This window comes from Crocodylus siamensis, chromosome 8, assembly GCF_052110815.1.
Source record: "Crocodylus siamensis isolate JL-2025a chromosome 8, ASM5211081v1, whole genome shotgun sequence".
Classification (NCBI taxonomy): domain Eukaryota; kingdom Metazoa; phylum Chordata; order Crocodylia; family Crocodylidae; genus Crocodylus; species Crocodylus siamensis.
The window spans coordinates 14,669,477-14,688,913 of NC_143402.1; the positions used below are offsets into that span (position 1 = coordinate 14,669,477).

At 43.1% G+C, this 19,437-nt stretch overlaps 1 protein-coding gene across 1 annotated transcript in view; it reads left to right on the forward strand.

Moving 5' to 3' along the window:
- Positions 1 to 19,437, forward strand: part of GAB3 (GRB2 associated binding protein 3) — a 107,922-nt gene that overhangs the window by 54,956 nt on the left and 33,529 nt on the right. Inside the window, exon 2 of the mRNA XM_090061054.1 lies at positions 18,783 to 19,086. Coding sequence (XP_089917180.1) covers positions 18,783 to 19,086 — 304 coding nt within the window. The remainder of the gene's footprint in view (positions 1 to 18,782; positions 19,087 to 19,437) is intronic.

The window sequence follows — 19,437 nt, forward strand, 5'->3', positions numbered from 1 at the left end:
GACAGCCTGAGAAATGATAGAAAGGGAGCTATTACTCCTTTCCCACATGGCACATATTTAAGATATTGCAGAGCATATTAATTGCCAATTGTTCCCAATAGATTAAGATATAGTTCTGAACTTTCATTTCTGAAAGGTTTTTTTTCCCCCTTCTTAAACTGTTTCACTATTACTGGAGTTTTACGAGGAGTTTTACTTCTGCTCAGTTTAAGTTAAAAAACAAACAAAAAAACCCCACCAGCTATTGGCCTAACGTAGCCCCACAGAGAAAGGCACCTGTTCAGGAAAGCATTCCCATCTTCTTGTAACCCTCGGATTAATATAGGAACCTGTAAATCTGCCTGAGAGTCAGAGGGAGTATGGGAAGAACTAAGAAGTCTTAAGAGAAAACACAGGACTAAATTATTGTTTAATGATCCTGGGGTGTGAAGCTAAAATTGTGCAAAACAGAAATATAAAGGGGAAAGTCTAATTTCGAGTGTTAAGAGGGGAATGTACAGAGTGCCAATTTTAATTGTTTTCCATTTAAGACCTATTATATTCAGATGTGGAGGAAATGATTTAATGGTTCTGAACATGGTGATTTCATCATTTGGTACAAGGGAAGTTTGAAAGTCATGTAAATTAAAACAAACACAGAGTGTGCTCTTGTTAGTGCTTAATCTTACAACTTCAGGCAAGATGAACTAAAAGCAGCACACCACAAGGTATGCAGGTTAGTGGCTTGTATGTCTTCATGAAAAACATGATGTGAAGCAATAACAGTAAACAATACTGGTCTATTTAAAAAGCCCAGAAGTGGCAGCCAACTCTCTTAGATTTGATTATTCTTTGGATTGAGCTCAAAGCTCCAGTTCCAGTTTAGTATTTGATCATATGTGCTGATAGGAACTAGGCAAAGGCTGAAATGCATACATTGAGAAAAAAAGCACATGTCTAAAGAATTTCACATCCAATGTTCGCTCTCCACACAAGCACGTGGAACTTCACACAGCGTTATCTCACCAGCGTGAGAAGTCAACACAATAAATGCTTAGATGACCGAGCTGACTTTACCCATAGACAGAATGCATGTAGAAACCATAGCTGGAATGTGAGGCAAGTGGGGGGGGGGTTGCTTGTTTCTTTTCTTTTTCTAGTAGATAGCTACATATAAACCTACTTGGTCACGAGAGTCAGATAACAATAATATATATTTTTTAAAAGCAGACAATACTTTAGGAATTTTTTTAAAAAAATCAAAACTACAACAGAGAATTTTGCTTTAATGTTCTCTTATCTTGTATGCATCTTAAGCATAAAAATGACAGCTGGTAGGTGCATTATACTAGACAGCCTAATGAGTGAGCCCTGTGTTTTTACAAAATAAAGAGGGCTATGAAGTAGCTCTAAAAAAGTCTAATTAAACAGCTTACTTGTATTAAATATAAAACCAAAGAAGATTAATTCAGAGCAGCTTTTAAGGAAGAGGAACATGTGTTCTTAGGTATTAATTCTTGACTGAGTACAGAGAGAAAGAGAATATTTTCAGCAATACAAATCAAGTTGAAAGTAGCAGACATAAGAATAAAGTAGCCTTTCAAATTCCTTAGGGAAGCTTTGTCTTTCTGTCTTGCTGGTGTCACACTTTGAATTAAATAGTCTGATGTAAATCAGCCATTCAGTGGTTCCCGTTGTTATCAGCTGATCTTGGATGGGCCCAAGCAATAGAGTCCAGCTCCAAATTTCATTCCAAACTCCTCTGCTGTTGTATAGTGCCACGATTCAGGTTGAGCCCATGTGTATTTAGTGTACACACGTATGTGTATGCACATATGTGTAATATATTACACATACCAGTAATATAGATAGATAGATCTCAACATTTATATACATACAGAATGAGCAAGTCATTAATTCAACAAATTTCACCTTTTCTCTTTATGTAATGCATGTAAGCAGCTGGGTATTTTTTAACATTTTCATAATTCCACTTATTTAGGGAATAATTTTGGCAAATAATTCTCAATCTGTATATTATGCTTTTTTTTGGAAGTATTTAGAGATCAAAATATGCACTATATTAGTTTGGTTTGATTAGGCAAACATATCGCATGGTATGTGATTGGTGGTCACTGTTTAGTTAAGTTTGGCTCTTCAAGTTGAGTTTCTGGGGCAAATACTTGCATTTGCAAATTTAATCTTTGCATCATTGTTACACCCACAGTGTGCTAGGCAATGGGCTGATGCAGACATGACACTTTTACTGGTATAAGTGATCAGAAACCAGTCTATACCTGTAACAGAAGTTCAGCACGCACAGACTGGTTTAAAAATGGTGGAACCCAGTCTAAGATTCACCCCTCCCCAAAGGGCGAATGTGCGTTCTGTTCACTACTGATCTAAACTATGCCACTTACAGAAAACCACGTAACTTAGATCAATTCTGCATTGGGCTTTTTAAGTGTCTGTACCTAGCCAGTAGTGTTTTTGCGTAAGTGAAGACCAATTCTTTCACCCAAACAGCTCACAAATATTTCCCAGTTCTGGCTTTGCTGTTTCCATAACTCCACTTGTCAGTCAGTTTGTTGGAGAGAATTAGTGACAGCCCTACATGCTGTCTCAAGGAACTAATTTAAAAGAATTGCCTTAGGAAAACAGACAGTTCAGTACTCCCCCAGCTCTTCTGCATGGGGTAACTTTATGTATCAACATGACCCATATCCCCTTATGAAGGTGTTGATAAATATGGACAATACATTTGTTACATTAGAGTTGGATGACACACTTCAGAAGGTGAACAAAAATGGCTTTTTTTCTCTCATATAAGATCTGAGAGCAGTCCTGCCAACACTGAGCCAAGTCATGCCCTTTTGATCATATTGAATAATATCTTACCCCGTAAGTGGCCACACTGACATCACTGGGCCTATTTCTGAAATAAGGTAATACACTACTGAAGTTACCCTGTGCACTTTGTGCATCTCTGAATGTCTCAGTCCCATCAGACACTGAAATTGTAAAAAAAAAATAAAAAAAAATGGAGGGATATCCTGTCCCCATTTCAGTTCAATGGGAGTTTTGCTAGGATTTCATTTGTGGCACTTCCAACCTCTCCAGAAGCGTGACATGGCAGGAGTCTCAGCAGCAGTCCTCCCCACCCTGAAGTTTTCACTTAGTTTTTTGCAGACCGAAGGAATGAAATTCGTGCTTCATTGAAGGTAAATGGGATTTTTGCCATTACCTTTAGCGGAGTCCTGGATAGTTTATAGGTGACTCAGTTCTGCAAGGTGCCTTACCTCTTTGGCTCCAGGTGAGCAAAGCTCTTCAGCAGCTGCCTAACTTACAGCTGCCCATTGGAAGCACTATTTGCATGCTTATAGCTAAGTACCTGTGTAACCGCTTTGCTGGACTGGAGCATGGGGCCTGTATCTTGTATCTAGTGTTTCTTTCTGTTTTTTTGTTTCTTTATGTGCATGTTTAGGAACTCTGGTCCTTGTTTTCCGTCATTTTTGGCATAGTCTCTAGGACAGGTCACCTCCTCCCACCCACCCGGTTAGACAGGGAGAGCCTGGAAGCTTCCTAAAGGAATCTCCCAACACAAATATTTGATCCTCTCCCCTGCAGTTCCTTGCCTAGATATTTCCTTTGTCCTTCCCTTTCTCCATTGGAAACAACTCAAGAACAGAAACCTGCTCGCTTTGCAATGCAAATAACACCCATGAGGTCTGTCAGGGGGTGGCTACTGGCGAAGGACCATCAAAACAGTTTGGAGACTGTCAAATCTGCCCCCTTTCATTCTTCTCTGCCTCAAGCTGTTAACAGGATCCAGAAAATATACAAATGAGAGCTTGAAAGACAAACGTACCTTGGTATTAAACAGCACTGTTATCAGCCTTTAGTATCACTGCACACAGCTTTGTGGCTTGTTCTGATCATGAGAGCTACTCCTCTTCTAATTCCTAGCATAATTGGGTCAAAAAGTCTGATTGTTTTGAGAGTCGAGAGGTTTTATTGTTTTGTTGCGTGTTGAGGTTTTTTTTTTTTTAAGAACAGTATCATGGGTCCCCTGCTAAGAGTCGCTTTGCCCAATTTCCTGTTTATGTTCCTTCTCTTCAGAATTATAGCATCATGTGAGTTCAGACGTTAAAGATAGGCTGCGTGACTGTTGCTGATCTCATGCTGCATGTTCAGTTAACAAGGTGAAACAGCAACATTTGTTCTGTTTGTGTACAGTGTACTGAGAAAACTGCCAGTTCCAAGTAACTTAGAAAGGGAAGGACGGCAGATAGCCTGGGACACAACATAATCTGTATGCTCTCCTAACCTGCAGATCTTTCCAGTCTTTAACTGCTTTGCACATCTGTACTTGCATGGAATGAGCCAGCTACAAGAAAGGGGATTAGCCCCAGCTGTGGGGCTCCCCCCCCCCTCCACCCCCCTCTCCAGCCAAGAAGGGTTGGAGTCCATCCATGTAAGCTATTAGCAAAAAAAAGCTCAGGCCTCTTCATACAAACCGATTCCCATATAAAAAGCTAATTCTCTATAGACTAAGTGCGTAAAGCTCAGTCCTGTGGTTCTGTTAATCATGTTGCCGAGGGGAAGGTGGGGGAATAAACAAAACAGGTAAACACTGATTTTTATAAAGATCTTGGGGAAGATCCAGGACTTTTAAAAATGCTTTACAAATTCTGTAAGAATATTAGCCAAGGGGCTAAATGTGCCTTTTCCAGAACCTAGGTGAGAGACATTTACTTACCTGTACTAACATTCAGTTTTGAACAGTTTTACTACTAGATGGATATTAATAAACTACTTGCAAGGAAATCACAGAATCTTAAGTGTGTCCATGTCATTTAAAAAATGGTTCTGAATATCAGGGAAACCACTACTATTAAGTTGGGGGCTTTTGTGGTATGATTGAAGGTTGCACTGCTAAAACTATGAGCACCAAAGGAAAACAGATGGGATCCTCTAACGACTTTCCGATTTCCTAATCATTTTCCTTAGGGGAACCAATCTACACTCTTTGAAATCAGTTGCTTTCAACTTCAGGGCAAACAAGTCCTAACTAAAGGGAATACTGCTGCTGATACTTTGCAGTTATGTGGCATTTCGAACCACTTTACACAAGTGGATAGATATAAATATCCTCATTTCATAGATGGAAAGCTGTGACACTACTGTGAGCGGAAAGCCAAAATGTACAAATGTGGATGCATGAAATCAGGCATCTGCATCCAAACCAAGGCATTTGTGACCTGATTTCCAGAGAGGCTGAGTACCACCCTAGCAGCATCTGGACTTCAGAGACAAGTGAACCAGACGTGCACACGTAGCGTGAAATAAGCATGCACAGTTTGTCAAGTGCTTTAGGCCTTTGGGGTGAAAGGCACTATACAAATCTCAGTTCCATTAATAATAATAGTGTCATCTTAGCTATTACACACAAATATGCTCTCAATGGGGTGGGGGAATGGAATTAAAACTCTTGGCGAGCTGGTGTATGTGTAAACATGCTCATATAAAGAGTCCCACCTGCAAGTCTTCACTGTCAGTGCGCTCAGATGCCTGTGTACATTCAGCAACATTCAGACGGCGCAGTTTGGGGGCGAGCTGGAGGGAACGAGTCTTTCCGTTTCCCTGCCCTAGAAGGGAAGGAAGGAGTGGAGGGCGCTCCATGGGCAGGAAGAGAGAGGGAAGGGCAGGGGGAGATCTCCCAATGGCTTTCGTATAAGTTGCTTGTACTCCATGGGGTTTGGGTTCTTTCCTTCCCTTTGGGAGCTCCATCTGGATTGGAAATTACTTCACATCCCAGTTTACAAACAAAAATAAAAGCTGCGGCTGTCAGGGACCCTGAGGCCCGTAGTAACTGAGCTGTTGAAAAATAATCACAGGGCTGTCCAGGAAGGAGTCCCATGCAGCCACTTTGTCACAAAGTTGGTTGTGTTATTCTCAGCTTGATTTTTCAACAATCTCTAGAGTCTCCCAGGCGTCCCCTCAGACACAATGCTAGCTCAGGAAAATTGCCATTGCTTTTCTCAGAGAACATCACCTGTGACCTGACTCTCTTTCTACTTTTCTTAGTCATGTGGGGGAAAAAAGGATCCAGACAGTGCTTGAGAGAAGTTGCTTTATTGTCAGCTGTAGCCTGTTACTGCAGCCTGGAAGCTGAGTATAAAGAAAGCCTCCTTGTAGCCACTGGGAAAGTTTTAATATCATTCCAGTCTTTGACAATCAACATATCCATAATAAAGCACTGGACAAAAATCTCGAACAATAACTGGTGCTTATGTTATGTACATTGAAAAGGGGTCTTGGGATACCCAGAGACCACTTACTGTCCAGACAAACCTTCAGTAGGTCTCCAGGTAAGTTATGAATAAAGATACAAAAAACTTACTCTGGAATAACTGCCGGCAAGGCTTGTTTCTCATCCATAATAGGATTTCATTGTTAAATGAGACCAGTGAAATAGGGTCCAGTGCTGCAATCCATAATTTTAGCTCCCCTTGTGTTTTGTAAGGAAGTGTTATAGGCCTGGGGCTGTGGTCAGCAATTGCTCCATTGGAGGGTTGCTTCCATTAACTGAGCAACCATTAAAAACCAAACACCTTCGCTTTTGGTACTCATTATACAGCAAACACTGTCAAGGAGTGGCACTATGCTGCAACTTTAGTCCCTCTGTTCAATGCAGGAAGAATCAAGCCTGTGGTATAGTACGCTGTGATCGGGCTCACAGATATAGCAGTCTCATGCTATAGTGAATGCTGGTCTACACTATAGCAGAGTCTAGAACAGGGGTGGGCAAAATGCAGCCCGGGGGCCGGATGTGGCCCACCAGGCCATTCTATCTGGCCCATGAGGCCCCTAACAAATTTAGAAAATGAATATTTATCTGCCCCTGGATGCCTGTCATGCAGCCCTTGATGGCTTCCCAAAACTCAGTGAGTGGTCCTCTGCCCAAAATAATTGTCCGCCCTGGTCTACAATGACTTGTGCAGCTAGAATCCTTCCTTCTAAGACTTAGAGACATCTTCATGGAGACAATTCCTATTTCTTTGCCCTCTTAATAAAAGTAAATTACTTGATTAACTATATTTATATTCTTCCAAGCATCTATCTTCTCGCCCTCCCCATGAAAAATGCTCCTTCTTTTTCCAACATTAGGTGATCTCTGAAATGATCCTTTAAGTAATTAAACCTCTGAAGTTTTTGGGTCACTTTGACTTTGACCCTGCATGCCCAAAGAAGCCCATTAGCTTTACAAAGAATTTACATGTTTATTAAATAGCAGTGACTCATTCAGTTGCAGATGTTCGTATGTATAAAGCACCATAAATATTATGGATTAGATTGTGAACTATGTGATGGGAATGTGTTTGAGGAAGCAGGAGATATTTTGGTCTTTCTTTAGCTTTCTGTCAGTTTTCTCTTTCTTTGTGAACCACAGGCTTCTTTCTGTGAGTAACAAGCAAGAAAAGAAACCTCACTAGGTCTTAAAGATACCACACTGAATGCTTTGTTATAAAGCACTGATCACAAATTGCAACATGGGAAACTTTCAAACTAGGATTTTGAGCCCATTAATATGCATGCAGTGCCTTGAAAGGAGCAAGGTATTTCCCCTCTGACTCAAGAGCTGTAATAAAACCTGCTGAAATCCTCACAGCAAGATTTCTGATGCCTTTCCTGAAATAAGGTCATGTAAGTGTTGTATTGGAATGACCACAAGCAGAATGGCGAGTAACTCTGAGTCACTTCTTCGCAGACAGAATAGACTGAAGTTAGTCGTCAGTCTGTCCTAAGATGATTACAGCTCCATCTTTGTGCATCAGATGAGCCAGAACATCCTCAGTAGTTTTGGTACAAAGTTAGCGTTTATGGCAGTACTGTGCAGCTTTTCAGCTCGAGGCCCACTGCCCTCATAGATAGGCTTGGTGCTCAGGGTGGGTTCTGGCGGTGGGACTGTCAGAAAATAGTGCTGTGATGGACGTGAGTTCCTGGAAGGAGAATGCCAACACTTGCTGCTGTGGCTCAGCTGGCAGCACTCAGTGGGTAAGCAGGGTGCCATTTTCCCATGCAAGTTGGGAAGCTACTTCAGCCACAGAAAAGTCCCAACACGCAGTTCTGTGAAATGAAAGCATAGTACAACCCAACCACAGAAGGGCTTGGGCTGGTCTCTGCAAACGCCGCAGGCAACATGACAGGGGAGGAGAGACACAAGCGGAGCTTTATTGCTATTTGACTTGGGAATTGATGCATTCAGACATGTGGCAGGACCGCTCATCATGACCAGCATTTAGGATCCAGGTGTGGAATCCCATGGAAGGCAGGGGAGAGTTTTGCCATTGACTTGAATGGGGGAAGGTTGGGCCCTTGTTGCTGCAGGCTGGGATCTGCACGGAGAGCTCAGTATAGAAAGGCAAAAGGTGGACTTTTCCTGGCTTGTAGCCTGGTCTAGAAGCACCTGCCTGTGTGCAGAAATCTTTATAACCAGGAGCTCTAGTGGAAGGAGGAAGTTACTGCAAAAGAAGCACTTTCTCCTGGTCCTCCCTAGGTTGTTTCTGGTGGCATTATCTGATCGCAAGGACAAAGCATATCCTTGGGCCCTGAAGGAATGCTCCTCTTACTTGAAAACTGGATCTCGAATGAATTGATTTTTCCAGCTACAAACCATGGTGTGACAGTACTGTGGTTGGTGAGGTTCTCAATAGATAGTGGTCTAAGCAGCTAGGAAGAAAATGGAAGGAAAGAAATGAATGTGCAGTCTGCGAGAGGCAGCCAAGCAGAATGTGGTGTGCTGCACAAGGGCACATCAGGAAGAACAAGCAGGCAGCCTTGTTAGAAAGAGATTTATTATGCAGAGCTGATGGGAACTGCAAACCAAGAGCCACAGTTTAAAGGTACAGCAACAGCTCTGCAAGGCAAGGGACAAAACGGCTTAAGAAGACTTTTTCCTCTCTGGATTCTGGGGTTCATTGAGCATCCTCGCTGTGCCCTCTGGACTGCAGAAAGGAAGACATGAACCCTTCTATCAGGGGCTTTCCATCCGCACACACAAGATTTATTCAGCACTGGCCAACTTCCATCTTGTAAAGCACTCAGAACAATAGTTTTCAGCATCCCTTTGAGCCCAAACTTATGTCCTGGGGGTTCATGCCGGAGGTCCTCACAACCCTACTTCAGCAGAGGTGTGAGGATTCTCATTGTGAATCTCCCCCGTCACCCCAAACTTGGGCCTAGAGAAAACGCGTATGGCCTGCTTAGTTAAGACCTAGTTGCTCTCAAATCTATCTACATGTGTATTTGGAAGTTCCTCTTTTGTAGCAATCATTTATCGGAAATGCCATAGAGTTCCTCTTCAGCTTAGTTTGGGTGAAAAATGTCTTTTAAAAGTATTCTTTTGTCTGCATGATGAAAACATCAGTCTCCAGTGCTGGGGTTCATGTAGGGCTCTTAGGTTTTACTGGTTCACTAGCCCTACTGCAGCTTTATGTCTCAAGGAACCTGCTAGGATAGATTTAGACCTTTATAGTCTAGATCGGACATATATGGTATAAGCAGTAAGCAATAAGCAGTGGCCTTACTTCATCAGATGCTGTACCTGATGCTGCTGAAGGAGCCTGAAAAGCAATGGGGACTTGTGCAGCCTTGGTAAGCCATAAGCATACGCTTCTATTACAAAGCCTCCCAGAAATCTCCTTGTCCATGCTGTCGTGTGGCCAAATACACCATTTTAGGCCTGCTGCCCCCTCTCTATCCCCACTCCCACCCCCAAAGACACGCTGCTTTCTGGCCTGGACTCCATCACTTGCACCACCAGGCAATAACCATTTCCCTACATATAACTGGCTCCATTTTGCACCAGAACAGAAGCATGTGAGGGAAAGATTTTCTTCTAGCAACTTCTCTAGCTTGCCCAGGTAGGGCAGCCTGATCTAACATCTGGTGTATTCATTAGGAGAACTGAACCTGTTCAACTGAACTAAATTTTAGTTCCAAAACTTTAGTCAGAATTCGAGTTGAATCTGACGACAGTCCCTTTGAGGTGCAAAAATGTATTCAGTTCACTTTTTCCAGTGTTCAACACTTGTCACCCACCATGGGATCCCCCAGAGCATCCATAGTCCCTTCTTGTTCATTGCTTCCTGAAGCAATCTCATGGCCTCCAACACATCCTACTTCATTGTTACAGTCATTTTGATTAATTATGGCATGACTGTGCCATACCAGAACTTCATCAGGGCATAAATACCATGGTGGTTTGTTATTTGGGCCCCTTTGTGCCCTGCCAACCAGCAACTGGACCATGCATACACGGGATTTCCAATCCAGTCCTCCTTCTAAGAGGCTTGGTTGGTCCTCCAAGAGTTTGCTTAATGATATGAACTTTGAAATATAGAACTATTTAAAACATGCAAAACTTTTAAATTTTACTCTTTGCTGGGTCCTTGGTCTTTTTCCTCATGTTTGTTATATTTTAAATCTAAATACAAGCCAATAAATCAACACAAGTTGCTTAACCAGAGAATGGTTTTGTAGACAAGATACAGGACTAGGAGCCAGGACATAAGTGTCATTTCTCAGACTTCCCATGCTCTTTTGGAGCTATAATCCCTCTTTGCTTCAGCTTCCTCATCTGGGAATGAAGATGTTATTTCCCTATTTCACAGTGGAATTGGGGACCGTAATTTAATTAAAGAACTCTTAGGGCTTTGGATGAAATAGATGGCTGTGAAGAAAATATGAAGATGATATTAAGTCCATTATGCCATTATGATATCAGCTTGTAAGTGATCAAATTAATAAACTCAGATCCCAGGTATTTTGTAAATAAGGATTTACAAGTGGAAATATCTTTACCAAACAAGATGTAAATGAGTTATCTCTTCTGATGAAACCTGGTGCCTGCAGACTCGGGGCCCTTATTCTGCTGTTTACTAGAGCTCTGACGAAAAGATTTGCAGGGCATAATTTTGCGGGCTATTGTATTTAACAGTACAGATTACAGCAAGAGCTGTGGTGGTAGTTTTCACACCTCGTGCTACCTGCTCACCAGATGCCAAGTTGTAGGACTGCAGAAGTAGCAGTTACTTTCCTGAAAGTCCATCTGAAATGACAACAGAGTTATTACTTGTCTCATTAGAAGCGTCTCTAAGGATTTCTTAGGTGAAAAATTCAGAAGCTAGAAGAAAACACGGATATCTTATGTAGCACAGAACCGGACCCTGGCATCACCACAACCCTCTCTTCGCTTTGGCAATGGGTCATTCCATTTGGAAATTCTTGTTAATTTATATTGCTTCTTATCTGGTAGCATTTGTGGGTTTTTGTCAGAGACAACTCTCATGCCAACAATAAAGAGCCTCTCAGGATACGTAAACATATAGTTAAGTCCTTCATTAAGAAAGGCCTTATTTTAAGAAGCGGCAAAATAAATGTAATATTTCTGCTGCCCACCAAGGGCAGCATTATATACTAGATGTTGTTATAACTGTAAGTAGGTCAATAGATAGATGGATATCTGCATTATATGCTCCTCAACTAGACTCAACCTGAGGAATTCTTTGCAACTAAAGTGGATGGGTTTCTTCTTATCAGTAAAAAGTATTTCAGGGCTTTTTAAATCCCCAGAAAGCCCAGTCCTTTTTGTATTGAAGTTGACCTAAATTTTCTTGTAAATTTGGCGTGCAATTTAGTTCCAAGCCTATAAACTAAATAATAGACACTTCACATTGGACTGCGTCTGATCACATGAAACATTACTATCGCCACCACAGCTCAACCACATCCGGTTTTGCTAGTAGTTTACATGTCCATGAAGCTCAGCATAGTAAGAGTTGATAATATTGCTCTGCTTTTGAAATGACAGCCACCTGCTAGTTTTGTACTGGAAAACTGGAATTGATACAGAAAGTGCTGCTTACGCTTAGTAGCGACTGAGCTTTCCTGAAACAGTGGTAGCTTTGTGTGCCAGGAGCTTATATTGTTTGGATCCCACTTACCTTGGCATAAGATGGTTGTTTAACTGTTTGCAAGCATGTACTAAGAAAAAGAAGAGGAAGTTTGACACCTACAGGTGACTGCATATACAAATACTGGTTTCATATTCAGTGTCTGTGTTCACTTGTGTTTAAAGCTAGCCGGGTTTGCATGTCTCGTAGAACTACATGAACGTCATACACTGATGACTTGCCTCAGATGAGTTTTGCTGTGGCGTCCGTGGACATTTAAAATTCTCAGCACATAACACATTGAGCATAGTGGGATGTGCAAAAATATTTTTGAAGTCAGAGGTGTAATACTGTGGGAAGGTTTTTAGAATAGAAATTGCCCTTTCAACAGTAGCTGTCGACTGTGGCACATTGAAGATTTAAACAGGGAAACACACAGAATCAACTGGAAATTCAAGTGCATGGGCCTGTCCCTAAGGGAGGAGACTGTATCAATAGCCAGGGGCTGGCTTAAGCAACTACCAACTTTGAAGCAACTACCACATTCATATGACACCAGCTCCAAAGGACAGAACATGTGATAAGGATGCCTGACAACCAGCTCCCAAAACTGCTGCAATGCTCCCAACTTGCCACTCTAGAGGTGGGCTAAAGAAAAGATTTCAAGGACACCTTGAAGGTCTATCTGAAGAAATGCAATATTAACATAAATGCTATGGAGACTTAAGCAGTGCATCATCCCCCGTGGTGCTGTGATGTGCAATAGGGCATTGACCATTCTGAGCAAACTCACCTCACTATGGAGGCAGATAGGCAAGAGAGACAAAGCAAAAAGAACTATGACCTGAAATCACCAGGATCTGCTCTGTCCTCCTGGATCTGTTTGGTACCCCTGCAGAGGAACTTGCAGATCTCAGATTTGTCCCTTCAGTCATCTTTGGACTCACTGATGATTTCTCTATCTACTGGACTACTGTAACCTTTGTGTCAAGGGGCTGCTGCCACTGCCGCCACTGAGTAATAACATTTTCAAAATGACTGACCAGACTTCTCCTTTATAGAATGAAAGGGTGGGCCAGTGGGAGGGCATCAGGGCTTGGGAGACCTTTGTTCAAGTCCCTGCTGCATTACAGACTGCCTGAGTTACCTTGAAAAATCCCTTTGACCCAAATCTTCAAAGATGCCCAATTTTTATTGATTTTTTTAAATGATCTGGGCCTCAGTTTCCCATTTGTAAAGCGGGGATAGTGCCATTCCTCTACCTCACAGGGGTGTTTGTGAGGCTGAGTAAATTTAAGATTTCGGCACTAGGGCAAGGGGAGTTACATAGGCACTGCTGTAATACTTATCATTCAAGGAGTGCCATGCTCTTTTTACAGTCAAGAATGAATTGAGCTTTGCAGCCTCCATGTAAGAGTGGCATTTGGTTTACTTTACTGGACTAGGAACAAATATTCAAAACATCTGAGCCTGAACTGATACAATCGTTGCAGGTTAGTCTTACCTGGCTAGGCTGAACCAGTTAGAAACCATACAGACATCCCCTCTGGATAGAGAAAATGCAGGCATATGTCTGCAGTGGCTCATGCTAGAAGCCGAGAGGCACTAGAGCAGCCCTCCCTTCCCTTGGGCAGTGCTGAGCTGAAGGGGATGTGGCCAGGCCCCAGCAGAACCTCTGATTAGGGAGGTCTGCCTGCACCATCCCAGGCTTTTCCCTGCTGGCTGCTTAAGAGGCGGAAATGTTGCCAAACCCCAGACCCCTGCTAGTACTCTGAGTCATGGGAGGGTGTGCAGTGCATGCATCTGCTGATGATACAGAGCTTTTCAATCTCCCTCCCTGCTTCTTTATACTGTCTGCAGCAAATTTACAGGCAAGCAAGCCAGCAGGGGGCTGATAACAGTGTTTATCACCTTATCAGCAAAGCAATAGCCTCTCTCCATTAGTTCAAACTCTTCCTAAACAGCTTACCAGCTGACCTGTTGATTAGCTCCAAAAAATCCTATGCAGACACTGTTCTGTCTGCCTGTCCCAGTGAAATTGGAGACACACACACACCTCTCAGAATTAGCTAGCATACCACATGCCTGTGGTCTGTGCTGTAGGAGATGAGAGGGAGAGAGGAGGAGGATCCCTGCTTCAGCAGCGTGCAGTGGGAGGAGGGGAGAGAGCAGGGGCAAGCCAGGCAGACCCTGCTGCATCTGCCATCTCTGCTGGAGCTCCAGCCAGGAAGCAGGGGAGCGGGGCCAGCTCTGCTGTGGAGCAGAGAGCCCTGCCCAGCCCAGAGAGCATGGTGGGATGCTACGGGAGTCTGGTTTATCTTAAACCAGCAAGGGGTCTGGGACACACATTGCATAAACTGCTTTGAGCCAAATCAGTTAAGTCTAATACTACATTCAACCAGGTTTATCTGAAATCAGTTTCAGCCATTTTCAAACTGGTTTATGTGCACTGAACATCTGTTCTGTTACAGGTTTAAACCGGTTTCTCATCATTTAAACCAGTTTATGTGTAATGTTTGTCCCTAGCCCTGATGTGTAAACTCAGGCACTGAGAAACCCAGAGATTTCCACAGGCTGACACGGAGTCAGAACTAGGAATGGAGCTCAAGGGTCTCAATGACTGTCGGCTGCTGTAGGACCTGATGTTGACCCTACAGATGTCAGTGAAGGTGTTTAATTGACTTCAGTGGGTTGCAGATCAGGGCTGTTTACACCATGTTCACTCTCTAGTCCTACAAAGTGTAGGGGTGTCCCCTGTTGACAATATGCTGACAAGACTCAGAGAGTAGCATTTTCTGGCACATGTTTCTGTCGCTCTTTTTTTCTTTATCAGCTGAGTCCACAGAGCTTCCTACTAGCATGTAAAAACGATTACAGAGAACAAGAAATGTTGTAGTGCCAATAGCCGCCTTCTGCTTCTGTTGTTTACTCCAAATGCACTATTAAAGCACATTATGAATTTAGTCATCTCCTTGAATGACAGGAATGGGATTAGCAAAATCAAAGGCCCACTACTATTATGCCTCTTTGGGGCTCTGTATTCCTTTATAGAGAAGGGTAGCTTCCTGGTGATTGGTTTGGGGTGATGTATGCCCTTGTGAGAGGCTTTGCAGTGAAGAGAGTCTTTTGTTGAATAGCATCCTGGGAACCTTGCGTGGCTGTTTCATTTAGCCAGGCTCTCCTTTCCACTGGCACACATCATTCAGCCTTTCACACTGAGCTCTGCCCCTGCTGCCTTGAATGCCCAAAGCTCCCTTAAATTTGAGCCTTACCTTTCCTTCCCACCATCCTTCACCCACATCCATTATATGTAAATGGAACTGATCATTTAATTAGATTATCTGTTGGCACCACTTTCTCAGATGGTTTATAACTGAAACCACTGGAGTTACAATATTTGATACTGATGGGGAATCCAGCCCCGAGTTTTGAAGTTGCTGGATTTTAACATTTGCTGAGGAATTCTGCTCCAGTATTTTACCCTGGCCTTTGGCCTAGCTACTGGAGTTGCGTTTGAAGACTACAGACTTAAGATTCAAGGATGCACGAAGTCTAAACAAACTGAAATGTAAACTGCCCTGCAAATACCTGGAGCCACTTACCAGTATTGTGTCTGAGACTGTTTGACTCTCGTATCCAAGCTCTGCTCGGTGCAGAGGACGGAGAAGGAGCTCTCTGATTCTGTGCCAGCCCAACCCCAACATCAATTAGAGCCACTTAGAAGCGCTGCTCTCTCTCTGCCATGCTCCTCTGCACAGGCTTGCCTGCTAGCCAGGAGATTTGAAGTGCAACTCCTTTGTACTTACACTACCAGGAATTTCCACTCCACGATAGGAACAGTCTGCTGTTTTTTTAGAGCCAGAGTTGGCCCAAGAAATCTAGATCCATGTATTTGTTATGTGTTGGGCTGTTCATGATACTCCCGTTGTCTATGCTTTGATACTTACATTAAATGCTGTGGGAGGGACAATTCTGTGTTGTACAGTGCCTTGCACACTGGAATCCAAGGCTATGACTTGGTCCCTTAGGCAGTAGAATAATAGTGGTTATAATAAAAGATAATCGGTGTGCTGGGCTGAATCTAGACTGGAGGCGGGGAAGAGGGGAGGGAGAAAGGGAGCAATAGAGTAAGCAGCACCTGCCTAGGGAGAGGAGAGGGAGCCAGCAGGGAGGGCTGTGGACAAAAACAATGGCATGGTGTAGGCCAGAGAAGGGGACGTGCCAGCCTGAGCTGCTTGCCACTTGTTGCTGATCTTCAGGGCTACAGGCTGGAACTAGTCACTTCGGGGGCCAAATCCAGCCCACATGCCAGAGGTAGAGCACCACTGCTGTAGACTTATACACACAACACCTCCATATTGCCGTACCTTTGTCTAAAATATTACCTTAGTCTCTGCCTCTCATAGGTTGCTTTTGGATAACCTTGCACTTCAGAAGTAGATTAAAGTACTGTCTGGTTGAATGGATATGCTTTTAAGTAAGTTATTGAATGAATATTTTAGTGGACCATTTGCTCTGTCCAACTCTTTGATGGTAGACTCCAGTACTTGTGATGTGCAAGAGGGACGAGCCAAGGAGGGGGAGAATTCAAGACCTTTAACGTTCTGCTTATTAGCACCAAAGAATATACAGAGATTTTCAAGTTACATTTTATAGGTCAGTGACTTGTAGGTCAGTTATATTTTATTCTGAATGTATTTATGTTTAGGGATTTTTTCCATGCTTTAGTTGTTCGTCTTCTCATTGGCTGTCAGAAAAACCTGTAGCACCTGTATTGATCCTTAGAGTACATCAGTGAGGATTCAGTTGTTCTAGCTTAAACATTCTGAAATCAGCTGCTTGGATTTAAGAGGTGCTTGATGCATCTTAGCTTAATGATGACCGCTTCTACCAAATGCTTATGATCCCACCTCATACTAAGACAGGGGTGGGCAAAATGTGGCCCGTGGGCTGAATGCGGCCCACCAGGCCATTCTATTGGTCCGCGGGGCCCCTAAAAAATTTAGAAAATTCATATTTATCAGCCCCTGAGCTGCCTGTCATGCGGCCCTCAAGGCTTGCCAAAACTCAGCAAGTGGCCCTCCGCCCAAAATAATTGCCCACCCTTGTACTAAGGTGTTTCAAGGGACAGACAACTGCTCATTTTCAGGTTGTTAGGTCTAGTCATTTTGCAAACAATGATTGCATAAGGTTCAGGCAGGGAGATTGCTTTTTTGTTGTTGTTAGTTTATTTTTCCTATATGATAAAGAAGGAAATCGCCAGCAGCCATTTTGGAGCAGAATGGACTAGTGAACAGGTGCAGCGCTGCCCTTTCATTGGTGGAAGCCAAATTGCTCGTGCAATTGTCATAGCTCCTACACCGCTCACAGCTGATGGAGGTTTTCCTTCGTTTAGCTTCATAGGAAGTTTCACCAGGGAGATCTGAGTCTTGTGTTGGCTTTTATTATGAAGTTCCAGGCGCTATTGTGTACAGAGCAGTGACGACTGGAATAGTTGTACATCCGTACGTGTCGTTACAAAGGCTGGTGGAAGCTCCGCACGGGGTGGAAACAGCTCCAGCAGGTCTGACCTCAAGGAGGACACGGTGAATTTTCGTGTGGCCTCAGGACCAAAGTGTGTCGTTTTATTTTTGGTCACGTGACCTACTCTTATTCAATTACCATCTTTGTCAAATGTGGTGGGTTAAGAACTCGTAATTTCTTAGGTTCATTTTTAGTCAAGAAGTGGGAATGCGGATGGGTTTCTTCTGGGTTTTGTAGTAACAAGGCAGTTGACAGCTGTAATCAACACAGCAGAGCTTATACTGCTGATGAGCTGAAACAGCTGCTGAAAGAGAAGGAAAAAATCAGATTTCTTTTACAAACCCTGCGTGCAGCTTAATAAAATTGTACAGTGTCTTCATCTATATGTGACTTCACTTAACCCTGCATGGAATCCAGCCTGTTCAGTCACTGAGGCCTGGAAAACATAAATGTTTACTAATTACAGTCCCAGGCAAAGAAAGTTATTAAAACCAGTATATGTGAGATACAGGATTTTGTAATGTGTTGAAGTTTCCTGTTTAACTTTTTAGCACTGCAACCCCCTCAAGGCCTGTTCTCCTTTACTTTGGTAAGTGACTGACAGCTCATTAACAGCTTTTTATTAACACAGAAAACCATCTGACAGAAACAGGCTCAGTTCATCTCAAGGTCTCTGTTGTCCCTAGGAAAAAAGGTGTTTGTTGCCAGATGTTAATTAACACATGCTAAGTAGTACGTGGTAGAATCGGAGGTGTTTTCTTTCTTGCATATGTACTGGCCTTTGGCTGCGTTACCACTCCATCCAGGAAGAGCACAGACCATCTGCAGATGCTTCCTCAGCCTGACGAAGGGTATTTGTCCCCGAAAGCTTGCAAAGGAGAATTTTTCCAACTATCTAATAAAAGATATTGGATTTACCCAAAAAACCTTGTCTGCCTAGGCTTTTTTGTTTCACTAAAAGGTGTGTGCTTACATCATACTAGCTAACAATCTATACAAGATTAAAATGCAAGGTGGGGAAAGGATGGAAGGGAGTTTGTAACTTTCCCATGTATGACCAGTTTAAGGTATGGAGTGTAGCGCAGCCTCAGGTTTACCTTCACTTGCTACCACATGTTAAAATTACAGCCAGACACCTTTTTCTTCCTGGCGGGAACACAAATTAATAGGATGCATTTCAGTTCCGTCTGATTATTATGATCCTCACAGAATCAGAAAAAAAAATCCATGTTCAGCCTGTTGATAAAAAGAGTTTGATAGTAGGCTGAAAGACTGGAAAGGACATGACCCAGCTGTGATGCGTGTTCCATTGTATATTTGCAGGCATGGAGGAAGCGCTGGTTCGTGCTGCGGAGAGGCCGCATGAGTGGGAACCCTGACGTTCTGGAGTACTATAGAAACAACCATGCCAAAAAGCCCATTCGGACCATAGACCTGAATGAGTGTGAAGTGCTGAAACATTCGGGGCCCAACTTCATCAAGAAGGAATTCCAGAACAACTTCGTCTTCATTGTGAAAACGACATACCGCACCTTCTACCTGGTAGCCAAAACGGAGGAGGAAATGCAGTTATGGGTGCACAACATCAGCCAGATCTGTAACTTTGGACATTTAGAAGATGGCACAGGTAAGAACAGAGGGAAGGAACCCTCTTGAAGCCCAATAACCAAGAAGGCAATTGGGTCTAGCCTGCTGGACATAGAGGTCTGAGATTCCACTAAGATACTTGTTTAAGAACCTATCAGACTAAGTACAGACAGTTACAAATCCCCAGGGTGAATCAGTTCAGTTTTTGCAGATTAATCTAAACTGGACAGATTAAATTGAAACAGAAGTGAATAGACTTTTACCTTTGATTCAGGAAATGCAGCCACATGCCAGTAGTGGCTCAGGCCAGAAGCCAGGGGTGCTAGAGCACAGGTCTCTGGCTGTGTGTTCACTTCCTCTTCCTGCTGCTTCCAAAGGTCTCTGGGATTTG